The 19,279-nt window shown below is 48.8% G+C and overlaps 1 protein-coding gene across 5 annotated transcripts in view; it reads right to left on the reverse strand.

The window, feature by feature from the left end:
- EPHA1 (EPH receptor A1) overlaps nucleotides 1–19,279 on the reverse strand; it is a 68,622-nt gene that overhangs the window by 17,845 nt on the left and 31,498 nt on the right. For 4 of the 5 annotated variants that reach the window (XM_075120092.1, XM_048821653.2, XM_075120093.1 and 1 more), the window contains 5 exons: nucleotides 14,283–14,558; nucleotides 10,274–10,664; nucleotides 2,727–2,882; nucleotides 2,138–2,470; nucleotides 951–1,075 (listed from right to left, as the gene is read on the reverse strand). In XM_075120092.1, the coding sequence (XP_074976193.1) occupies nucleotides 951–1,075; nucleotides 2,138–2,470; nucleotides 2,727–2,882; nucleotides 10,274–10,664; nucleotides 14,283–14,540 (1,263 nt within the window). In that variant the 5' untranslated portion in view covers nucleotides 14,541–14,558. Of the gene's footprint in view, nucleotides 1–950; nucleotides 1,076–2,137; nucleotides 2,471–2,726; nucleotides 2,883–10,273; nucleotides 10,665–12,056; nucleotides 12,244–14,282; nucleotides 14,559–19,279 lie in introns of those variants that run through there. The other variant, XM_075120096.1, reaches the window with a different exon arrangement.

Genomic DNA, 19,279 nt, shown 5'->3' on the forward strand with positions numbered 1-19,279 from the left:
CAAAACAGGACCAACACCAACTAAATCATCCCAGCCAAGGCTTTTAGAGGTTGTTCTCAGTGGTGGAAGATGACTGATCAAGGAGTAATGGTCTCAAGTTGCAGTGTGGGAGGGCTAGGTTGGATATTAGGAAAAACTATTTCACTAGGAGGTTGGTGAAGTACTGGAATGGGTTGGTGAAGCACTGGAATACCTAGGGAGGTGGTGGAATCTCCATCCTTAGACTTTTTTAAGGCCCAGCTTGACAAAGTCCTGGCTGTGATGATTTATTTGGGGTTGGTCCTGCTTTGAGCAGGGGTTTGGACTAGATGACCTCCTGAGGTCTCTTCCAACCCTAATCTTCTATGATTCTATGACTAGCTGCTCCAAGAAGCAATCATTTAAGATGTCAAGAAACTGTAATTCTGCATCCCATCCTGAGGTGACATGTACCCAATCAATATGGGGATAGTTGAAATCCCCCATTATTAATGAGTTTTTTATTTTAATAGTTTCTCTAATCTCTCTGAGAATTTCACAGCCACCATCACATCCTGGTCAGGTGGTCGGTAATAGATCCCTACTGCTATATTCTTATGATTAGAACAGGGAATTACTATCCATAGAGATTCTATGGTAGAGTTTGGTTCATTTAAGATTTTTACTTCATTTGATTCTACACTTTCTTTCACATATAGTGCCACTCCCCGACCAGCAAGACCTGTTCTGTCCTTCCGATATATTTTGTACCCTGGTATTACTGTGTCCCATTGATTACACTCATTCCACCAAGTTTCTGTGATGCCTGTTATATCAATATACTCATTTAAAATGAGGCACTCTAGTTCACCCATCTTATTATTTCGACTCCTAGCATATTATTGAGACATCTAGAGGAGGAAAGTTTCTGAGTGTCACAAACAAAAAGCAGAAGAGACACAGGTAAGGAGCAGAGAGGAGGTGCCTCTCACCTTCTCAAAGTACATGACCTCGTACTGTACTGAGCTCCGGCTGCGGTGCCGTGGGGCCGGCCAAGACACAGACAGGCTGCTGTCATCACGTTGGGTGAGAGTCAGGTGGGACACCGTTACTGGAGCTACAGGGGAGAGCAATGGCATGAAACAGAAATAGATGAGAACACAAACTAAACCCACTCCATCCTCCCAGGCTCTGTGTGGCCCCTTTGCCCAGATTACAGCTTCTCCCATTGCTGCCCCTGCTGAGCTTCCAGTACTGCATTCAGCTCATCCTTCTCTGGTGTGCCTGAGGGTAAGCCAGGGGTTCAATAGTAAATCATTGCTGATGGCAAGGGCACTTCAGCTGTGATTTTGTTGTACTTTTGAAACATCATCCACACCCACTGTAGCTCTATTAATGCAGCATCAAGGTGAAGACTTTAAATGCAGAAAGGAATTTCCATAGGTAGAGCTCCTACAGCAACATGAATACACCCTCACTTAACACCATACAGCTCTGACAAGTGACAGTGAAATGCCATCGTGAGACTTCACATTTATCATCTCTCAGCTAGTCCAGGGCAAACATGTTCTGTTTAGGTGTGAAAACATGGTCCCCTAATGGCAGCATTGTGAATTATCCTGGGATCCAAGAGTCAAGCCACACTCTTTCCATGTCTCACACCATCATTGGTGGATAAGTGAGTGGTGAGGTAGGAACCTGCACTTGTGAATGTCCTGACTTCAGTGTGTTTAAAGGCTCTATTTGCACCAAGATGTTGTGGTTTGTTTGTTGCATATATCGGGCAGGGAGGTGTCTCTCTCTACAGGCCCAGTTCGGTACTGTTACATGGGGGCAGTTCCCATTGCCTTGCGGCTGTGTAACTGAGAGCAGACTTGGGCCCCATCATGACTGCAAAGTGCCTTGTGAACTTACTGCTTTTTCTGAATGATTATTACAGCCACTACTTTGGTTTATAAACAGAACAGGAAAGTGACTGACAAAGACAGTGACAGAGCTTAGATGCCAGAGCTACAGGCACCTTAGAAGAGACTCACTCAATAGGCAGAAGGTAGGTACCATGCTGACGGGTGCAGCATAAGGAGAGATATAAGATGAAGAAGGCTCAGAGACCCACAGTGACTCTCCTCTTGCCTCCCCTTCGAAGGAAATCGCTCCCCTGCCCACCTCGGTGACTCACCTGCGTGCCCGACAGAGACCCAGACTGCAGGGGAGGTCCGCTGAGGGAAAGGGCTGACCTCTGAGACACCATTACGTGCCTTCACGGTGAAGCTGTAGTTGGTATAAGCCTCTAGACCATCCACATCTATGGATGTATTGTTGAGGCCTGAGGCACTGGGGGAGAAGACCACGCTATCCTCACATGGTTCGCATGCCAGGACAGAGCAGCGCTGGCATGAGATGCTGTAGGTCAGATCCTTGCGCCCACCATGGTCACTGGGTGGCTGCCACCAAAGGGAGAGTTGCGTCCCCACCAGGGAGAAGCTGACATTGCGGGGAGTAGAAGGGGGACCTGCAGAGAGTGGGGGAGAGAGAATTAGATCCAGCATACAGGCTCCAATGCACAAACCAGTACAGTAGTTTCTCTTCCCCCTCATGCGGCTCAGGACTGCCTCTCTCCCCGCCCCATAAGGCACTTCTCTCTCCACAGCACCAGCATCTCCCTCTCCAAAGCCTTCTCTCTGCACCTGGATCTCCCCCCTCCTCTCTTCTGCTGACCCTTCCTCTTCTCCATGTCCCCTTGCTCTCCTCCCCAAGCCCTGACTCACGAGAGCAGGCAACACTTTGACTCTCCGTGGGTGCCCGGTAGAAGCCCAGGTTGCAGGGACAAGCTGTGGCCCCTGTAGCACTGGACGAGCTGTTCGGGGGGCACTTGAGGCAGCGCTTGGTCTCTGGGGAGTGACGGTAGAATCCTCGCGGGCAGGCTGCAGACACACAAACAACAGGGAAGCACAGGGTTAGTGGTAAGTAACCAGCCAACTCTGCCTGGCTCCCACATCTTCCACCTCCACAGCCCTGGTACTCCTCCCTCTCTCCTGCTCCCAGGGGTAGGGAATACAAGATCATGGCTGCTGGAGACTGCACATGGGAGGTCCCTGGAAAAATCAACCAAACACTTAGGACTTGGTCAGCCTCAAAGAGACTCCTCCCAACATAAATACAGCACATTTCCTGTCCCTTCAAGATTTACACCAAACCTGGCTGTGCCACCCTGGGCTGCAAATGCCAGGGCTGGGTGTGGTCTAGGGCTAGGCAGCTATGGAACTGCTAGCACTTAGTTTTCTTGCACTACTCCTCTACTTTCTGGAGCATCTGCTTGTCCAGAAGAGCAACTGTGAGGCAGATTTGATGCAGCCTGGTACCAAAAAAATGCCCACACTCTCATGAAGACTTTCCTTTTCTTTCTTATTTGATTGTTTCCCTTAATCTAAAATAAAAATTTCACTGGACATACAGGGTTTCTCTTTGGGCTGTGGAAATCCATAACAAGGAAGGGTGCCCACTGACACCACAGGTTTCAGTCGGGGGACTGTTAGCACGAGTGGCCTTGCCGATCTTGACAATGCATTGCCTAGCCAGCCTCGGGGCATGTAGCAATTTCTAGATCAATGTCAACACCCTGAACTACACTTGGATGCAGCTGGACATGAAGCCAGTGTAGACTGCAAAGAAGAGGTACCATGTGCTCCCTATGGCCAAAACCACTAAGTCAGAGGGCAGCTGTATTCTGCATTGGTTGTAGCATCTCAGGAGTCTTCTAGGGAAGCCCAATGAAGAGTACTTGCAATCACCCAGTAGGGAGGTCACAGGTGTGGGTTACCGTGGTGAGGTTTGCACCACATAAATGACTGTAATCATCTCACCCAAAGGAGATGGAAAGAGATGCTCCAGGCCACCAATGCTATTTGGGAACTGGGGAGCAGTTGAGGGACCCAGCAATGTTTCCAGGAGCTCATTGACAAAGGGCAGGCATACCCCCTTCAACAACAGGGTCAGGCACTCTCTCTGCCACAAATTCAGGCTTCTCCCTAACTTCTGTCACTGCTGGACTGAGCCTCAGCCTTTCATTTCCATCCATCCTTTGCCTTGGCCAGGGAGAGCAGGCAGACCGCTCCATCCAGGTTTGATGACACAGACTTGTATGTCAGTCACATAATAGTGGCGTCATGACCCAAAGAGTGTCACAGCCTCACCCATCAGCTGTGGATACACATTGAGCAGGTAAAGCACAAAGAGTGAAGCCTGCAGAGTGCAGGAAGAGGGAACCACTGAGGACATGTGGGCACTTGCCCAGCAGCACTCTCTTGTCATCTTTCAGGAAAAAGCAGAACCATTCAAGTGTAAGCCCATCTTTGCTGGCCAGTATCTGCAGCTGAATCAACAAAATTACGTGCCCCGTGGTGTTAAAGGGTGCTGACAGATCTAGAAGAATCAAGGATGGGCCCCTGGCTAGGGCCGAGTGAATAACTGATTTGTCAGTTCAGCCAGCAAACTGAAAAAATATTCAGTTATGAAAATGTTCTGATTTTGTCAACAAATTGAAAAAGTCTGCTTCAGGTTAGCAAACCATCTATGGGTATGTTTACATTGCAATTAAAATCCTGTGCCTGGCCCGTGCCAGCTGACTCAGGCTCACGGGGCTCGGGCTGGGGGGCTGTTTCATTACACACAGATGTCTGGGACCACCGTGCAGGATCCTAGAGCCCAGGCTCAAGCCCGAGCCCAGAAATCTATATGGCAATTAAACCCTTCTAAGCAAACCCTTGTCAGATCACTAACACCCCAAAAGGGGCAACCATCTCACCATACAATTCTCAGCCAACCCTACAGACCTCTTCTCATTCATGGACTGGAGGGACAAAAGCACTTATGTGATGCTCATCCCCTATTGACCTCGAAACCCTTTACAAACCCTGGGGAGCAGGAGCACTATCACCCCACCAGACAGACAGGAAGCTGAAGAACAGAGGGGAAGTGACTTTACCAAGGTTTCAAGCAAGTCAGTGGCAGAGCCAGGAATGGAACTCAGGTCTCCTCACGCTTACTGAACTACACTGCCTGCCAGGTATGTGGAGATGGCATATATACCCAGTCCCTGCTGCTAAGGTGAGCAAGGGCTGAATGGGGAAACCAAGTGAGGAGGACAACCACTTCAGTGGATACCAACCCTACATCCTGACTTTACCCCCAGAAACCTGACTTCCTCTGCCCTTCCTTCCTCTGAACTCTCACTTGTCCAGCAATATCATCTGCATCCTCTTGTCACCTGCAGCAATCCTGCCACCAAGCAGCTTTGGGGGGTCTCTCTCGCCCTTCCCCAGGTGGCAAGGACTGCAGGTGGGAAAGAGTCCAGCGGAGGGCAACAAAAATGATTAGGGGACTGGAACACATGAGTTATGAGGAGAGGCTGAGGGAACTGGGGATGTTTAGTCTACGGAAGAGAAGAATGAGGGGGGATTTGATAGCTGCTTTCAACTACCTGAAAGGGGGTTCCAAAGAGGATGGCTCTAGACTGTTCTCAGAGGTAGCAGATGACAGAATAAGGAGTAATGGTCTCAAGTTGCAGAGGGGGAGATTTAGGTTGGATATTAGGAAAAACTTTTTCACTAGGAGGGTGGTGAAACACTGGAATGCGTTACCTAGGGAGGTGGTGGAATCTCCTTCCTTAAAAGTTTTTAAGGTCAGGCTTGACAAAGCCCTAGCTGGGATGATTTAATTGGGAATCTGTCCTGCTTTGAGCAGGGGGTTGGACTAGATGACCTCCTGAGGTCCCTTCTAACCCTGATATTCTATGATTCTATGGGCTGCCAGGATTGGACAGGGCCTGGTGAAGCAGCAGCCTCCAGGGGTTTCCAAGTGCTACAGGCAGGGAGTGGGATGAGTGTGTTTTTATACTCTCCCCTTACGCTGTCCTGATACGTTTCCTCATGTACTACCCTTCTCCCCTCTCCTGCCCTGCACGGCTGGTGTTGGTGACAGTTGGCAAGTCCATCAGAAGACAATGGGTGGGGATGAGGCATCATTTGGTATGCGGCAGAAAGGGCATTTGACCTTAGCTCCCCCCAGCTCCCAGACTTTGAGGTTGGTGCCGAGGGTGGCAGATTTGGTCCAGCTGTCCCTGTGTCATGACAGGGAGCGGCTGGGCCTGGCCAAACAGGAAGAGGAACAGAGAGCCTCTGTCCTACCAGCCAGACAGGAAGCAGCACCAACCAGGGCCAGAGCTGAGCATGGAGCAAGCTGGGCCCTGATCCTTGTGCCAGGCCAGCCACTGGTGAAAAACACCCCACCCCCACCCCCACCTCTACCTCACTGCCCACTCCTCAGGATAGAACCAGCCAGCCACTTCCCCGCCCCCCACCAGGATAGGACCGGCCCACTAACCCCCCACAAGCTGCCACAGCCTCAGTGGGGAGGCGGAAGCAGGGATGCTGCTCGCCCTCCCTGCATTTTTCTGAAATGATGGCCCTGGGTGAGGAACGCCTAGTTAGACAGAGTGGGCTGCTGCTTCTAAAGGTAAGAAAATAAGATGGGAAATTGTAGTGTGGGCCTGTGGAGGGTGTGCTGACGAGCAGGGGAGGGAACACGACTAGAATCTAACAGGAAAGAGGCATGCCAGACGGACAGGATTATGTCACCACACTGAGCTAGCATGAGAGAATGGAATGAACCCAAGTCAGATGGAAGGTGCAATGGTAACAAGTGCCTGCAAGGGGCAGCACCACACCAGAAAGGCAGATTCTTACTGCAGTGCAGAGTGTGGCAGCTTGCTTCCCATACCGGTGTCCTTAGGGACCCCTGCACACACTACCCCTGGGGGCTAGGGTGGCTGGATGGCAGGAAGGGGTTAAGCAAGATGGCAGGGGTAGCAGAACTAGGGGAGGAGCACAGGCTAATGCCGCAGCAATGGAAATATTATGAGAGCTGATCTATGTTTTGGTCCCCGCAATATTTCCTCTGTCCCATGGGAGGATTGATTGTGAGAAGGGGCAGCCTGGGCTCCCTTGGCATGAGGGAGAGACATGGGGGCTGGTGGTAGGCTAGGTGGGAAGGGGTGGCCAGGCAGGTGTCATTTCAGGGATGTGAGGAGAGCTGTTTCCACTCCAGGGCAGGAACCTCTGCCAGTAGTCTAAAAGCAGCAGATGGGGAGCAGGAAGGTGGCTGGGGGGATGCTTTTGAGGCCTGGGGTGGGGGTGGGGGTGGCAGGGATACCAAGCTGCCTAACTGTGCCACTTCCTCAACCTGCTATTTGGGTCTGAGGCCAAGGTGAGTGCTTGCCCCGCTGCTGCCCTCCCACCCCCATGACTGCCAGAACCCCAAGCTCCCTGGCACACACCCCAGCCCCCACCCCCCACATTCAAAGCAAGGTTTCCCTGCCTCTGTCTGAGGGGCAGCTGTGCCGGGTCTCCATCCCAGAGCCGAGAATTCTGATTCACATGTGGGAGGAGGATATGAGAAGGGAACAAGTTTCAGATAAATCAGATACAAACTGGGGTGACCCCGCCACGTTAGCAGAAAATGAGGCACCCCTCCCCTGCGGGGGCGGTACAGAGTGTGGGACTGGCCCAGCGTGCTGTTGCCATCGCTGCCGCCATGTCCCACCCACCAATTATCTTTAACAAGGCCTCTGTGGGCTCATCAAACAGGAAGAGGAACAGAGAGTCTCTGCCCTCAGTGCACCCAGAGTGGGAGGTGACTCCCCGTTAGAGACGTCAGCTGAGCCCTTCTCAGACTTCCTGTACCCTGCCCCTCCTCGCCACCCCCAACCGCCTGTTCCCCATGCCTTCCCAGCACATAGCATATGAGCAGCTTTGTTGTTTGGAATTAAAGTCCGAAGGAATCAAATGGGGAAAACAGGTTCTGGGAAAGGCAAAAGACCAGGACCGCCCTCCTGAGGGCAAAGATCAGAACCGGCTGCCCTGCCCTTCATTCATCGTTATTACAAGTATTTATTTGGTGCATGTCACTAGGGTGACTGGGCACCTTACAAGGATTAAGATGAGGCAATCAAGAGTTCAATAATAAAAGACCAAACCACATGCTCCCTGCTGCTTTGCCATTCAGCTAGGAAACCAGGGGACCCAACTGGCTTGGAAGTCTTCGGCAAAGAGAGGCATCCTGCACCTTCATAATTAATTGTTTTACCGCAGGGAGCTCATGACAGAGGTGCAGGCTGGCCACTGGGAAAGCTATGCCACCAGTGCCCACAAGCAACACCTTTGGGATGCAGAACCATCTATCTCCACATGAGCATAGATCTATGGTGGGTGCAAGGAGGTGAGATGCCTGGGCTTAGACCCCTTAAGGCTTTACACTCTGATATCAGTACCTGGAAAGTCACCCAACAGTTGTCTGAACTAGTGCACAGCTGGGACCCCCTCACACCACAATTACTATCCCTCCTCATCCTCCTATTCCAAGGCAAAGGTCAGAGATGTCTTCCATGCGATGCCCTCCTCCCTTATCAGAGGGTACAGGTCACAGCTGGATCTCCCCCCGCCCCCATCCCATCCCATCCCATGACTCTTCCTACCTTTCCACCCCTCTTCCCATCAGAGGACAACAAAGGCCAGAGCTGAGTCCTCCTCATGGAGGACCAGAGCTGAGTCCTCCTCCCCATGCCAGGACGGAGCTCTGAGCTGGAGCCCGCCTCCTTCCAAAGGCAAAGGTCAGAGCCACGATCCTGGCCTCTGCCGCACTGGGTGGGTTCAGCAAGAGATCTAGATCAGTTCTGATCCTTTGCAGAGCACTTGGCCCCTTGCCACTGGCAAGCAACTGGAATGGAGATGTGGGTGGACAAACAGATGCCCTAGACCTAGCCTTCCTTCTTTGCATCCACCAACAAGATGCCACTTCAAGCTTTGCCATTCCCTCACACACACCCCACCCCACCCCCACCACCCGCTGGGCGACTACCCTGATCCCTGCTGTCCCTTTGGAGGACACATCTGGCTTCAGCTATATTTGGGTTGGGAGGGGGAGTAGCCAGGACCTGGAGGCTGTCCCACCCCATGATAGCGGTGAGAACCAGCCCAGGCATGATGGGTTCCCTGCCCCTTCCCAGGAGAGCGTGCTCAGCTCCCAGGAGGGCGGGGAGAGTTCAGCAGCAGCAGCTAAGTGGAAAAACTGGCTGAGCCATTGAAGGAGAGCAAAGGGGAGGGGCAGGGATCTCCCTTAACCCTTCATCAGCTCCCAGAGCAAGGCTGGAATGGGGAGGCATCAGCAATCCAAACAGAGATCAAGTTGCCACACTGGAGCAAACAGAGGGAGAGCAAGGCAGGGAGACGGGGAATCAGTCAAGGCCCCTATAGACACTAAGAATCTAGTGTGGATTGCCTGACACCCTGTGCACTTAGGCTCCCATCAATTCTCCCTTTCCTCTTCATTCTTGTAGCTGCAACTATGCGGGACATGAGCAGGAATGTATCACTTGTGGGCCCTGTTACTGCCTGGGCACAGACACCACCCCCATCAGCAATATAGGTTCAGCAATGTGTCATCCACATACCCTCAACACATCCCCTTTCTCTCCCAGCTGCTACAGGCTGGAAGACGGTCCACTAGCACCTTCTCTCCCCTCGCTGCCAAAGGGAGACTCAATCTACTGCTGTGATGGGCCCAGTTCAGTTTGTCAAGCTCTCCCCTCCAATACAGTGGGTGTGCCCATGGTCTCTCATGTGCTCGTTCTCCCTGAATGCTGAGTTGGGCTGTGCAGGGGGTGCTATACTCATTCCCCAACATAGCAGAATTCTCTCCCACACAGGGAATGCACGTGCACAATACAAGGGGAGCTTTGACCCTTCCCACCCACATATCCAAGTTCCTGGACATGGGGGACAAAGGTGCTGACCTGTCCATCTGCTCTTCCCTAACCTAGCTGCAGTACCCCAGAGAACACAGCTGCCATTTAATGGTTGGGAGCTGGTTGCTGAGTGAGTCAGTGTCAGTCATATACTTACAGCTCCCAGAAACCAGCTCCAGACCTGAAGGGCTGCTGGAAGGAGACCAAGAGGGAGTGGAGGAGTGTGTGCAACTGTTACGCCTGACAGGGACAGGAACAAAAGAGAGAGAGAAATAAAGAGAGACTAACTGAATCAGTGAGAGACAGACAGGGCACAGACAGCAGGGGTGAGAGATGGGGACACAGAGAGAGAGGCAGTAGCAAAGTCAGATGTACTTATGGTAGCTCTTGGTCAGGTGAGTATAACTCACCTCTCACCCCCTGCAAATACTGCTGGATTATATCACTGTCCAGATCTCCATCTCCCCATTGTTCCCCTTGCACCTGACTGCCCCCTTCCCACCTCTGCACACCTACCTACACAGCTTCTGTCAGCCTCCTCAAACCCAACAGCACACAGGCACCGGCCCATTGGCACCAGCCACTCCCCATCAGCACTGCAATGCATCCTGGGTGGGAAGCCTGCTTCTTCGGCTGCATCCTTTACACAGACCCCTGGCACCTCTGTCAGCCCCTCTGAGCCTGCCAGTGTCTCTGGAAAGCGGGCCAGTCCCCCCACTGTTTCTGGGCAAGTCTTGTAATATACCCGGACAGAGACCAGAGCCACACAGGCCCCAGAGTTCTGGAAAGCAAGGTAGAATCCGCGCTGAGACAGCTTCCGTATCGGGCACACTTCCACATTCAGCTGCATAGCGCCTGACTCAATGTCCCGGCTTGTGAAACTCCGATCTGCTGCCACTGTGTTGACCTGAATAGGAGAGGAAGAATCAAGATCTATGGCACCTGAAGATCTTCCTCCAAGGTTACATTTGTCATGCGTCTTTCACCCCAAAGCCCCTGTGTCAAGAGTGCTGAGATAGATGGGCCAGCACTCTGATCACTGTAGCCTCAATTAGTTTCCCAGTGACAGCTGATTGAGGAAATAGAGGAATTAGCTAATCAGATGGGGAATCTGGGTGAGTGAGGGAACTAACTGGCCCATCAGTTGACTATCTTGATAAAAGGCAGGAAGGAAGCATTAGCAGGAGGGGAAGACAGGGCTAGCTATGCCCAGACTGAAGCTGATCCCAAGAAAAGGAGGTCTCTTTTCCTCACAGGGCCCTGAAGAACAGGTAATAGGGTCATAGGTATTAGAATTGTTGTTATTGCACTGCACAAGTGTTGGTGGAGGCAACTGAATAAATTCTATGGAGTGGACACTAAAAGAAGAGAGTCTGAAGGGTTTTTGCAGTGATCAGGGATCAAGTGTGGGGAAGAAAACCTATGCCCTGTTACAGCCCCATACAGCCTTCATTGTAACTTCTTTCTCTATGGCCTCTCTAGCTCTGGTGCTCTGGACTCCAGGATCTTCCCATCTTTGCATGTGGATGACTAAGCACAAACACATAAAACCAGTGCACTCGTTCCCCATTGTTTCCCTCATTTTATATAACCCCTATGGACGTCCCCCATCTGCCTCACAAGCCTTGTTTCTATTTTTTCCTCCCAGCTCTCCACTTAACTTCTCTTCAGGAGCCATGTGACGGATTCATTGTTTGTACACCACCTAGCATAATGGGCCCTGATCTCAGGATGGCCTTTGAGCGCTGCCACAGCACACTTACAGACTACAGAAACAAGTCATTCTTCTGAGGTGGATTCGTTCTTTTTCTGTCAGCAATTTGTCTACCAATAAACAGTGATAGTCTTTGGATTTGTTTAGTTGAAATTACATGCTGAATAAACTGCTGCTGACAATTCTCTGTCTGTCAGGTGCTTGTGAGCAGTCCTGCATGTGCCTTCGATATTTCCCATCTGTTGATATAATCCATAGGGGACAGTGGGTGTGTTTCCAGACCCTGGCTAGATGGGCATCGCTTCTGCATTTAGGCTTTTGAGGCAAATCTGAAGTCCGTGGGAGTTGGGCACCTAACTCCCTTAGGTCTTGTTTACACTTACCGGAGGATTGATGCTGTGGCGATCGATGCATCGACCGCCGATTGCTCTCCCGTCGACTCCTGTACTCCACCTGATCGAGAAGAGTAAGGGGAGTCGACGGGAGAGCATCTCCCGTCCCCGTCGCTTAGTGTGGACCCCGCGGTAAGTAGATCTAAGCTATGTCAATTTGAGTTACGCTATTCATGTAATTCAAATTGCGTACCTTAGATCGACTTTTCCCTTTAGTGTAGACAAGGCCTTAGACTCCTCTGAAAACCCCAGCCTGAAACATCTCTGCAGTCAACTGGTAATCAGCTCACAAGAAACTTCAAGTGGGCTCAACTGCCATCTTTGGATGCAGCAACAACAGACGTGAGGAGTGGGGAATTGGGACAGCTGTTGCCGTAAAGCTGGATGCAAAGAAGTAGGTGTTAAAATTCCACAAAAAAACATGTCTAGTCACTTCTGCCCCTGCCCCAAGGGGGAGGAAAAGAGGTGATGAAGGCAGTGTTGCCTAGTGGATACAAAACCAGACTGGGACTCAAGAGACCTGGATTCTATTCCCAGCTCTGCCACTTGCCTGCTGGGTGACCTTCAGCAACCCTCTTCACCTCTCTGTGCCTCAGTTTCCCCATCTGTAAAATGGGGATTTGATCCTATCCTCCTTTTTAAAGTGTTTTGAGATCTACTGATGCAACATGGTAGATATCAAAAAACATAGGCCATAACTACAGGATGTGGGACTCTGCTTTGGGAAACTGACTCTGAAAAAAAATTGGGGCTTGTGGTGGATAATCAGCTGAATATGAGCTCCCAGTGTGATGCTGTGGTTAAAAGAGCTAATGTGATCCTGGAATGCCTAAAGAGGGGAATCTCGAGCAGGAGCAGAGAGGTTATGTTACCTCTGTATTTAACATTGCTGTGACCATGGCTGGAATAGTGTGTACAGTTCTGTGCCCACAATTCAAGAAGACTGTTGGTAAATTGGGGAGGATTCAGAGAAGAGCCACAAGAAAGATTAAATGATTAGAAAACCTGTTTTACAGTGATTGAGCTCTTTGAGTCTATCTATTTAACAAAGGTTAAGGGGTGACTTGATTGCAGTCTATTAGTATCCACATGGCGAATACATATTTGATAATGGGCTCTTCAATCTAGCAGAGAAAGAGATAATATGATCCAATGACTGGAAGCTGAAACTTGACAAATTCAGACTGGAAATATGATGTAAATTAATGTAAATTGAAGTGAGGGTAATTAATCACTGGAACAATTTACCAAGTGTCTTGGTCAATCACTGACAATTTTAAAATCAAGACTGGATGTTTTTTCTAAAAGGTTTGCTCTACAAATTATTTTGTGGAAGTTCTGAGACCTGTGTTATACAGGAGGCCACAATGGTCCCTTCTGGCCTTGGAATCTATGAATAAGATCTGGGTGATGATGATCTCCTCCTTTTTAATACTGGAAGCCCCAACTTCCTCCTACCTGTCAAAATCCCCACCTGTCCCCTACCCAACTGCCTAAATCTCCAGAATTTCACTAGAACATAGTGAAAATGTGGGGGCAGCGGGAATGAATAGAAAAACATGAATTTAATGTCAAAATAAAAAAACCAAATGAAGTTACAAGATACTTGTATTTTTCATTTTCCTATTTAATTCAGTGCAACTCTCTGGGCTTGAGTTTACTAGAAGCTGCTGTAGAAATTTCAAGAAGAATTTTATCATGATGTGTTGCAGAAAATGAAGAGGGGAGGACTGCCAAAGAATGTAGGTCTATGGCTTGCCACAAAACATACTGGGCCCTGATTATGGGAGACTGTTTATAGGAAAGCTGAGATTCTCTTCACTGGAATTCAGCTGCTTCTGGGGAAGAAGGGACAATAAGTACCATATCCAAATGAAACTGCAGGAGAAACATAGGGCGGCAGAGCATGGTGATGCAAATAAGAATTTGGTACAACCAATGAGACCATTACCTCTACCCTCAAAGAAAATGCCACGCACTCTTTTCTGACCAGTGATCAGAGCAGGGGATTAGATGTCGGGAGACCTATGTCCTATTTCTTTATCTGTCCTGACTTACTTTATTACCTTGGGCAAGTCACTTGATCTCTCTTGGTCCCAGTTTCCCTATTTGTAACATAGGAATGATGATGTTTGTTAGAACCCTTCATGGTCCTTGGATATGTAAATGCAAAGCATTACCATCAACATTAAATGTTCTCAGTCCCTCTGTTCTACAGTTCATTTGACAATTGGCACCTCCTGCAGCAAAGAGGGCCCTGACCATCATGCTGGGGCAGCAGGGAGAGAGCATTTCCTATGGCATCACCCATTCTGTTACCTATGGGACCCTTGATTTCCATGGAGGTCTCCCATCTGGCCAGCCTCATCTTGTTTAGGTTGGGGGGTCAAAAGGATCCCCAACCCCCATTGCTACTGACCTTGGTGAACAGGGGGCGACGGAACTGGATGCCGACATCCTGCTCTGACTCCATATAGTAGAGATTGAAGGTCTCTTTGCAGGTCACCACCTCACCTCTGAAGCTCTTGCAGTCACGCACGGTGAACTTTAGCTCCACGTAGATGCGGGAGGCTGCCTCACCCCGGTATATCCAGTTGGTGCGGAGCCAGTGATCAGTGTCGCCCAACGAGAGCACGCTGCAGTCCTGGTACATATAGATGGGGGTACTGTTTATCATCTGCTGCACCTCGCTCCACTACTCCCAGGGGGAAAAGAAAACACAACACATGCAAACAAGCTGATGTTATACAGAGGAGAGACATGTGGCACTTAAATATGCAATAAAACCAGGCCCACAAGATCCAAGCCCCTGCAAACTTCGGACTCAGATTCTGACTAACCTCAAGGCCTTGAATAATGAACAAAATCTGCTTCTGGTTCAGAGCGCTGAACCTGCCTTAACACTGTGAGCACGGAGCAATAAATATGATCTGCAATTCGGGTGTGACTCAGGTCTAGCTGACAATGACTCACCACTTCTCCTGAACATGAGCTCCTGGTGCAATGCTGTGGCCAGAAGGGCTAATGTGATCCTTGGATGTATAAGCAGGGGAATCTCAAGTAGGAGTAGGGAGGTTATATTACCCCTGTATTTGGCACTGGTGCAACCACTGCTGGAATGCTGTGTCCAGTTCTGGTGTCCACAGTTCAAGAAGGATGTGGATAAATTGGAGAGGGTTTAGAGAAGAGCCATGAGAATGATTAAAGGATTAAACAATATGCCTTCCAGTGGTAGATTGAGCTCCTTGAGTCTAGTTAGCTAAACAAAGAGAAGGTTAATGAGTGATGATCGCAGTCTAAAAGTACCTACAGATAGGGAACAAATATTTGATAATGGGCTCTTCAATCTATCACAGAAAGGTATAACATGATCCAATGGCTGGAAGTTGAAGCTTGACAAATTCAGACAGGCAATAAGATACAAAATTTTAGCAATGAAGGTAATTACCTTTGGAATAATTTGGAATACATCTGTGGCGTATTCTCCATCACTGGCAATTTTAAAATCAAGATTGGGTGTTTTTCCAAGGCTATGTCTACACAAGATAGGGCTGTGATTCCCCTACTTATGTACACATGTTCATGCTAGCTCTCATCAAGTTAGCAGGAGTATAAATAGCAATGTAGCCTTGGCAGCATGGGTAGTGGTTGAGCTGTGCCAAGTACAAACCCAACTAAGACCTATGGGTATGTAGTGAGTATGGCTAGGGCCTCCCATCTGCCCCTGAAAATTGTGTCACCAGAAGGGGTATCAGACGCTAGCGTATCCCCCTCTACAAAGGCAATACCAGCTTGGAGAGTAGAGTGAGTAAGGAGATGGGTCTGTCACAGAATCTCATTGTGGGAGGGTCAATCACAGAGCTTTCTTTCTTAATCCTAGTCTAAAATGACATGGAAACACACAGCTGCCACACCATTCAGTTAGCATCTGGGCTGGCAGCTGGCTCATGGGGAATTTTAAAGTAAATAAGCATTTTCCATGCTGCAAAAGAAAGCAAAAGATTTATTGGATGGTTTATTAATTGTGTAAATCTACCAGTGACAATCTAGACTAATGTGTTTAGTTGTGTCTTGTAGAAACACTCTCCTCTTGCTTATTGTTTTTCATAAATATGTTTTAATTCTTTTAAGGAAACTGGCAGCCTGCTTACATAAATGAGTAATGTTTACCCCTTTCAGCCAGCATGGTGCTACCATCAGGGCTGGCTCCAGGCACCAGCTTTCCAAGCAGATGCTTGGGGCAGCATTTCATAGAATATCAGGGTTGGAAGGGCCCTCAGGAGGTCATCTCGTCCAACCCCCTGCTCAAAGCAGGACCAATCCCCAATTTTTGCCCCAGATCCCTACATGGCCCCCTCAAGGATTGAACTCCCAACCCTGGCTTTAGCAGGCCAATGCTCAAACCGCTGAGCTCTCCCTCCCCCCATTGAGTATGGGGCGGCAGTCCGTGTCCTGCAGCAGCAATTTGGTGGCAGCTCCGCTGCTCTTCCCGCTGTGGTGGCTTGCGGTGGCAGCTCCGCTGCTTTTGCAGCGGCAGCAATTCGGCGGCGACTGCTTGGGGCGGCAAAATTGGTAGAGCCGCCCCTGGCTGCAATGGCATCTACCTGATGAACATCCGGAAACAGAGGCAGAGACAAGAGACCCCCTAACAGAGAGATGGTTTGGGGAGAGTTTTCATACAGCAGGCAGCACAGGAAGGGTTGGCCAACCATTATTTCTTCAGGAGGAAGTTATACTTTGGTAACAGATACATATTACCTGCAGCAAACTCTTATCTGAAATACAAAGATTCTGCTGCTGGTGAAACCTGCACAGCCTCATTATACCTAGGGGCCTGATTTGGCTAGCATTTCCACTGATGTAACTCCATTGATTTCAGGGGACTCATTCCTGACTTACATTGGTGGAAGTAAGCTCAGATTCAGCACCAGGTTGCCTATTTGAAAGCCACCTTTTCACAGGAAATCATACATTATTTATTTTGATAGTCTGCAGTAGCGATGGGTAGCTTCTTCCTTTGGTCTGGTCTACCAAATCTATACGCTACGGATCTATATCGGTATAACTACATTGCTCAGGTGTGTGAAAAATCCACACCCCTGAGCAACGCACTAATACCCACCTAACCTCCAGTGCAGATAGTGCTATGTTGCCAGAAGAGCTTCTCCCATCAACACAGTTAATCCACCTCCCTGAGAGGAGGTAGCTATGCCGGCGGGAGAAACTCTCCCATCAACTTACAGCAGCTTCATTAAAGCACTACAGCAGTGCAGCTGCATCAGTGCAGAGTTTTAAGTGTAGACTTGCCTGTAGTCCTGTTTATGTCCCTTGTCTGTGAAATGTTCAGCAAGCTGCTACTGTTTTGTATGGGAATTTACCAGGAATCAACTAATCACTAGGGCTGAGAGTTTGTCATAGTGACTGTTTCTCACTGGCATAAACTAGTCATGTGCCCTGCCACAGCGGCCCTTGAGCAACCATGGGTACCACAGGGGTGTGTGTGAGCAGTACAGAGACTAACAATGGATGAAAAGTAGGTTGAGGGATCAAGGTAGTGAGGGTGGGGGAAGAGGAAGACCATAAAGGTTAATTAACAGCAAACCTGACACTGAAAGAGATAAAGGAAACTGAGGCTGGAATATTTTGAAGGAGAGAAAAGACAAGGAATAAAAGAGAAACAGCAAAGCCAAGGGAGAGGCAATAACTATAATGTCATATACCATTTGAGGCAAACACAGTGAGAATGGTATAGATTTGAACTTAACTCAGGAGACATGATTAGATAGAGGATGGGTGGGTGCGTGGGTGGATGGGAGACATGGGAACGCTGTGATGTATTTTTCAAGTTCATTACACTGAGACGGGCTTTTGGAAGGTTTTCTGTATACAGTATGGCTGTATGCCTGCATGTCTGTTGGGAAATACATGAGTATGCTGCTACAGCAGGTCAGAGCAGATGATCACAATGGTCTCTACTAGCCTTGGAATCTCTGAATATGAGGCCCAGCAGCTGTGCTGCACTGTTTGCCACAGGCAAGATATTTAAGTACAGCATTTCAGATGAGTACAATCAGGTGGCTTAGTGATTTTGCATACATGTTTGAGGGAAGGGAAGGGCAGCAGAGGCTGAAAAGGTTTGAAAAGATAGGGAAAGGTTAGAAAATAAATGAGATCTGTGTAAAGACTTGCATGGACTGGATAGCAGTCCTGTGGAAGATGCTGGGGGGGCTTCAGTGACAAATGTGCTTGGGAAATTCCAAAGCTTTCCATTGTAACCCAAATGACGGTGTACACAAAAGGGAACAGTTTCCAACATGACTTAGGCCCTTAGGCGCTTTTGAAAATTTTACCCTAAGTTCTGGACAAAACCACCGAGTCCTCCCCACCTGCAAACAAATAACAATGAAACTGGCAACAAACCCTACACCAGTTAGACCGGATGGATAAAGCAAAGCAGAATGAAGCCATCACCTATTAACGCAATTTTTCCCATTAAACAGTTCAACTTTTAAATTCAGCGAACTGTGAAGTATGCAACATTGATTAAAGGGTTAATCAGCTCACCAGTTGCTAGGCAGCAGTGTAATGTCCTTGGAACATCAGCAGCCAATCAGAGTTTATGCCTCTGATGCAATGCTTATTAATTCAATGTCCTTGCAGAGTTGTGTGGGTGAAATTTGGCTCAATCATTCTAAACTACCTGCCCTTCCAGCTTGCCTGCTGGTGGTATTGAATTAATCTCCTCTAAAACAGTCGTTACCTTTCCATTTCATCTCCACACTCTTTACCATTGCTCCAGTCACCACAGGTTGGCAATGAGGAAAAGAATTGGTGTTGCTTAGGAAGAGAGGGAAAAACAGAGAAAGGACCATTTTAGCAGTGAGTCTGGATTGTGCTTTTGTGATCCTACAGAAAGCATTAGAGCTCATGAGAAGCATCTAAGAGTTTTTAGAAGCAGGGCCAAGATTTTCAAGACAGGATCCCATTAGGGACCTGGTTTTCAAAGAGGGCTAAACACCTTACCCACTCCACCTGGGATCAAAAGGAGTGATTGGGTACTCCATACTTTTGAAAAATTAGCCCTCTTACTTAGGCATCTAATTTTAGACTCCTAATAAGCAAGCCTTGGCTAAATACCTTAAGAATAATGCAGAAAGAGAGCCAAGTTCTTGTCACTGTTGTGCCCAAAGGCATTTGGTCAGCTAAAGGACATATCCAGGATAAAACCAGGTTTAATGTTACCATCAGAGTGCTAAGTGAATGAATATCTCTTAAGATAGCTATCTTAGCAAAAAGAAAAGGAGTACTTGTGGCACCTTAGAGACTAACCAATTTATCTGAGCATGCTCGGGGGTCGCATAACTTAGCAAAAGTACCATTAGTGCCCATAGACAGCTGGGAGCAGCAAAGCAATCT

This window comes from Caretta caretta, chromosome 1 (assembly GCF_965140235.1).
Source record: "Caretta caretta isolate rCarCar2 chromosome 1, rCarCar1.hap1, whole genome shotgun sequence".
Classification (NCBI taxonomy): Eukaryota; Metazoa; Chordata; order Testudines; family Cheloniidae; genus Caretta; species Caretta caretta.